The 6,005-nt window shown below is 37.0% G+C and overlaps 1 protein-coding gene across 2 annotated transcripts in view; it reads right to left on the bottom strand.

Moving 5' to 3' along the window:
- LOC128250368 (multidrug resistance-associated protein 1-like) overlaps positions 1 to 2,639 on the bottom strand; it is a 16,502-nt gene extending 13,863 nt beyond the window's left edge. The window contains exon 1 of one of the 2 annotated variants that reach the window (XM_052975257.1): positions 2,498 to 2,639. In XM_052975257.1, coding sequence (XP_052831217.1) covers positions 2,498 to 2,554 — 57 coding nt within the window. In that variant the 5' untranslated portion in view covers positions 2,555 to 2,639. Of the gene's footprint in view, positions 1 to 714; positions 880 to 2,497 lie in introns of those variants that run through there. The other variant, XM_052975256.1, reaches the window with a different exon arrangement.
- Between the last annotated feature and the right edge of the window lie 3,366 nt (positions 2,640 to 6,005).

Consider the following 6,005-nt stretch of genomic DNA (forward strand, 5'->3'; position numbering starts at 1 on the left):
CCCCCCCCCCCCATTTTCTCGCAAACTATTGTTTTTATATATATAAAAGTAATTTTATTAGAGCGTGCTTCTTTTTCGGATATACGATAGGCTGGCGACACGCACACACATTATATATTTGTGTATAAATATATTTTTTACTCTTGTCTGGGAGGGAAAGTCAACATTTATGTCGATTTTTAGGCTTCCCTATTCTGAGGCGTGTGCATGCATGTGTGTACGTGAGTGCGTGCGCACATACAGTCGGACAACTCTGATCAAGCAGATTCTACGATCCAAACCATTTCAATCGCGATCATTTTGTTATTTCTTCTGCAAACTGCGATTTGAGTGTTATTTCTAATTATTCGAACGACCACATTGTGACTCCCTCGTTTACTCGATGATAATTAGTCGAACAATTAGATATAAACGCAAATACACGCACACAATAAAATGTGATAGATACAAAATAACCTAACAAGATATTCAGAGAAACGAACTCACAGAAATGTATACAAATACAACAATTAAAACATTTAGTCAGATCTAAATAACTAAGTGGCGGGATAGAAAAATATGCATGCCGAGAGCTAAACAATCTAGCTACCGAGATTGATAGACAGACAGACAGATAGATAGATAGATACGAAAAAGCAACTCGGAGTTTCGTTAAAATCAATGAAGAAAATAAACAAAAAATGATAATAATGATAATAATTATATAACATTTACCCAAAGTGGCGATTGGCAGAATACTTGAAAGTTGTCTCTCGCCATAAGCATGAAGTGCATGAGTGAATGAGAGATAGAAAGAGAACAGGACAGATAAGAGGAAAAAAAGAGAGAGGAGAGAGTGAAAGAAATGAAGTACAATGAATAAAAATGGGAGGGTGTGGATAAGGTTTAAAATAATTAGGTGGCAGAGGAGTAGAGTGCAATATAAAAAGAGGAGGAGGAGGAGGAGTGAAGTATATTTGGTTAAAAAAGAATTGGAAATTGAAAAGCAGATGAGACAGAGAGAGAGAGAGAAGGCGGACTGGAAAGAAAGAGTAGATCAGTTAGAAGGAAAGACAAAGAAAGTGAAAAGAAAGATAATAAAGAGAAAGAGAAAAGAAGTAGAAAAAAGAGATGGATCAGAATAAGAGTAAAGAAAGAGAGAAAGGAAAAAGATAGAAGCAAAGCAGGAAAAAGAAAACGGAAAAGAGATAGAAAGATCAAAATCAAAAGATTGAGTGGTAAGCGAGAGAATGCGAGAAAAAGAGTGGAAGAGGGAGATAGAAAAAGATAAAGACTGGAAAAGGTTTCGCTAATGAGTTCATAATAATACTGAAACAGTCACGAATGTCTCTTGTACTTGCTGAAATAATGATGAATTAGACTGATGTTGGCCAGAGGCTAATATCGTTGTTTTCTTCTGCATATTTATTTTTAGTGAGATTTTAAACCTCCCTTAATTAAATATGTTAGCAAATACTCAACATGGTAAAGACTGTATCCCTAAGATTAGCTTTCCTCTTTGGGACCAGAAAATACTCCACCCATTCAAATACCATAACATAAAAAACTACTAATCTTCTACAAAGTTCAAGCGAGACTCACAGTGAAGTACTGCTCTCACATCTGGGACAGTGCTGCTGCTAAACATACAAACACCCTAGACTGCACTCCGCCTCCACCAAGGAGGGTAATCCAACAGATTGGCTTAAAGTCGCTAGCCAGCATATTCCAGCACTACTTTCACACCCTGTCTTCTCTCTCTATTGCAGCTATGGTGGCTTCTGATCCTTAGAGCAAGCTTGTCTCGTGCCGTGTCCACTAAGGCACTCCGAATTCATTCGTTTCTGGTCCACTCATCGTTAAAACTGTGTCCTGCCCACCACACCCTACTCTTACCACTTCACCAATTTCTTCCTTCTGTCCAACCCATGCTAGCATGGAAAGCAGACGTTAAACGATGATGATGATGATGATGATTAGAACATCGACCCTCTGGAATTTCCTTCTTGCCCATGTTTTCCATGCAGCCATCAACTTACATCTATTCTAGAGAAACATTAACTGAATTGGTCTCACGTTCTGAGGGGAGCTGGCTTACGATGGTCACAACCTCCCCCCCACCACCACCACCATAAGACTTTAACTCCTCCCACAAAAAGAAAAAAAATACTTGATGTTTGCACTAAGTGTAAGATATATAAGTATACAAAGTAAAAATCTAAAAAAATTAGCTAAACAGAAGTGGGCAGCAACTTGTGCAAACTAACATTCTTGTAATATTCTAAGTCGTCCAGCCAGAGTAGATCTTAAGTGAAAACCGGAAGCAGACGTGTAGCAGATAAATTTACTTACTTTATTTAAACAACATATTTGCAGTAAAGCAATAGGAGTGTCTCGGCGACTTCAGCCTGCCAAGTCAATATGAAACCATAGACTAATCAGTCTAGTTGTCAACACACTGATCCGCATCCCTTTTCATTGGAAAAAATATGCAAAATTTAATAAGTGGTACACTTACCCCTTCATCAATCTGTAGTTTCACTATCACCATCTGGTATTTGAGTGGTGCAAGCATTTGTGTTAAGTCTCCAGTCTGCAGAAAACTTCCTCTAACTCAGTGGTTCCCAACCGGTGCGGCGGAAGAGGATAGCGGGTGAGGCGGGATGATTGAAAGACAACAAAAGATTTAGAAACAGTTTTAAAAATTCACAAGTCAAAAATATTATCATGGATTACTTGTAATTGCATGCATGATTCCCAATATAAATAGTTCTAAATAATTATTGACCGATTTTATCATTGGGATATTTTTGCATTATATAAAGTATTAAGAATATAGTAACTAAGGTCCGCAAATTGGAGGAGAGAATTATCAATGATGGACTTCGAATCCGCAGTTATCTCCCTTCAACCCTCTCCCTGGCACATTGGTGAAGCGCTAGCAAATTTTCATTCCGAAAATGTGGCCCAGAGAAAAGTAGTTTGGGAACCACTGCTCTAACTAGTCACGAAGGCTTTGACCCTTCATCCGTTGACTAAGCCACTAAGAGAAGATAAACAAAGCAGAAAAGGAGTCAATTGAGGTGGTCATGTGAGACGAGGAGGAACATGTGAGCAAACGGAGGCATGTCTACATCTCCTAAGAATGAACTGCGGCTCCTTGTGGAATCGCTGTACATTCTTGTAAACAGGGAAACTATTGTGTATTACAGCGATTCACGACATTGATCATCGGCTCACAGCCCCTTTGCTTTTACGCCTCATCCCATGGCCTCTTCTTTCCGTATGCATTGTATAGAATTACTCAAAAAAGTGTGTCACACATCACTATAGATGATTATAACTCAGGTGATTAGAAAAAGTGTAACAATAGACTTGATAACTTTCCGAGAATAATTTTACTCGCAGTACCTGTGGCAGGAGTATTTAAACTTTTGCGGCTGTCAACGCTTTCTCTCTATAGATACAGACAGACGTACAGAGAGAGAGATGGTGGAAGAAAGAGTGAGAGAGAGGGCGAAGATGGAGAGGGAAAGAGAGAGGAAGCTGTGGAGGGAAGGGAGGAAAGCGGGAGATCGAGGAAGACAGGGTGATATCCGAAAGAGAGAAACGACAAACACTTGTCAAAGTTTGGGTTTTGTTGCCCTAGTAACCACAGCTTTTGAGATGGAGATTTCTAACCTAGTCCAGTCACTTCCTCGCCTCTGTCCTTGTAAATTTTCACCACAATCTGAGCACGCCTACTGCCATTGAACCTTGCATAACCACTAAATGAGACATGCAAACATACATTTGGCCATTTTACTTTTATATATAGAGATAACATACAAAGAAAATCAATAAATAAATAAACTTTTAGCAGAACCAGTCCAAAATTTCTAACCAAAAAAAAAAAATCATTTTATTTTATTTTATGGCTAACCAGATAGGTGGCTGCTATTCATAGGAAATTTTCTATCCGGTTTCGAAACCTACTAAGCTAACTGACTATTATCTATCACATCTAGTCTTACTTCTATATATACTTTCAGAAATGTAGAAGAAAACTTATGGTTGCAGAAAGGGATCAGCTCTGTAAATTTATGTAATGTTTTAGGCCCAAAGGACCTAAAGATGGCAAGAGATTCCCTTATACACAATGTACACTTGTTAATATTAACGCTAAAACAAGGGGCTGTTGAAATTATAGACCGTTCAAGAAAGTAACTTTAAGGGAGACCCTCATTTCCTTCAACGAGCGTAATTGATGGAGGGCTGATTCCAGCAGTTCCTTTGATATTACTATGGGGTCGTCGGATTCAACATAAGTGCCCGATTTAGTGAACATTTGTTTTGAAAAGACCCACTCCTATTTGCATCATCTTTACCTTCGGACAATTTCCATTGACTTACTCCACTAGTTATTATTCTTAATTTCTTTAATTTTAAAAGCCCACCGAGGAAGATTTTGCTTGCTAATGACAATGATAATCTCAGTTCATAGAAGTTTTTAACTCATTATGTGAATCTTGTGAGAGCCTACAGTATAAGCATGTTCTGGTTTTATGTGTGTGTGTGTGTGCATATGTGTATATGTTATGTTTGTGTGTGTATGTGTGTGTCTGTCTATATTTGTATGAATGTATTCTGGTAGGTGTTTATTCATGTAAATGTGTGTACATATACACACAGAGAAAAAGACGCTTTATATAAAATGAGTGGGAAAAATCATGAAAATAAGAGGGATGAGAGAATAGATTGATTACACTAATACATTTGCACGTAGGCACATAAGGGAAGCTTGCAATCATAACCCTTCCTTAGTTTTAAGTTTAGTTCATTCTTAACATTCTCAAGATGCCTAATTGTGGTTTAGATTTAGCCTGATTAAGAGTAAATTTAATGTAATAATTATCTTAAAGAAACAGTTGACCTGAACAAATCTTAATGGGACAGTAATTGTTTAAATGTTCTCTTTCAATGTTTAGTGTTTTATATTTTTTTACTGCGTCAGCGAGCAAATATAAACACATTTGAACGAACAAACAGCATGGTGTCAATCAATTTACTGATTAAAATCAAGATAAAAATAAACGAATAAATTGACTATTAAATGAGATTAGATAATACAAAGTTTCATATGGGGTTTGTAAGGGTAAGTTCGTTGCTGTAAATTTGATTGTCTAACGTCTTGGACAAAGGTCTTTTGCCAAAATGTGAGATACTGAATAATTCAACAATAGCATAAGTTAATTGATAATTTAATTTAATAATAAAGATATGCTGACTGCACATTTAGTATTGCAATTCTTTAATTTGGCCCTCGTGCCGGTGGCATGTAGAAGCACCCACTGCACTCTAGAAGTGGTTGGCGATAGGAAGGGCATCCAGCTGTAGAAACTTTGCCAGATCAGATTGGAGCCTGATGCAGCCTTCTGGCTTGCCAGTCCTCACTCAAAAGTCCAACCCATGCCATCATGGAAAGCAGACGTTAAACAACCATGATTATGATGATAGTTGGAATTTACAAAAAAACAACAGAAAACACGGAGATGAGTGTGTAAACAACAAACAGATATATTAGTTTAATGCTCAGAAAGTGAGAAACTCTTTAACATTTCGAAAGGAACACAGAAATAGCAGAGAGAGAAAATAAAATAAATAAATATAGACATACCTATATGTATGTATACATGTATATATATATATATATATATATATATATATATATATATATATATATATATATATATATATATATATATATACGTATATATATATATATATGTGTGTGTGTGTGTGTGTGGGTGACTGTGTGTGTGTGTGCTTATGTGTATGCATGTATGCATATATATGTTTTATGTATATATATATACATATATATATACACACACATCATCATCATCATCATCGTTTAACGTCCGCCTTCCATGCTAACATGGGTTGGACAATTTGATGGAGGACTGGCGAACCAGAAGGCTGCACCAGGCTCCAATCTGATCTGGCAGAGTTTCTACAGCTGGATGACCTTCCTAACGCCAACCACT

Source organism: Octopus bimaculoides, chromosome 20 (genome assembly GCF_001194135.2).
Source record: "Octopus bimaculoides isolate UCB-OBI-ISO-001 chromosome 20, ASM119413v2, whole genome shotgun sequence".
Classification (NCBI taxonomy): Eukaryota; Metazoa; Mollusca; class Cephalopoda; order Octopoda; family Octopodidae; genus Octopus; species Octopus bimaculoides.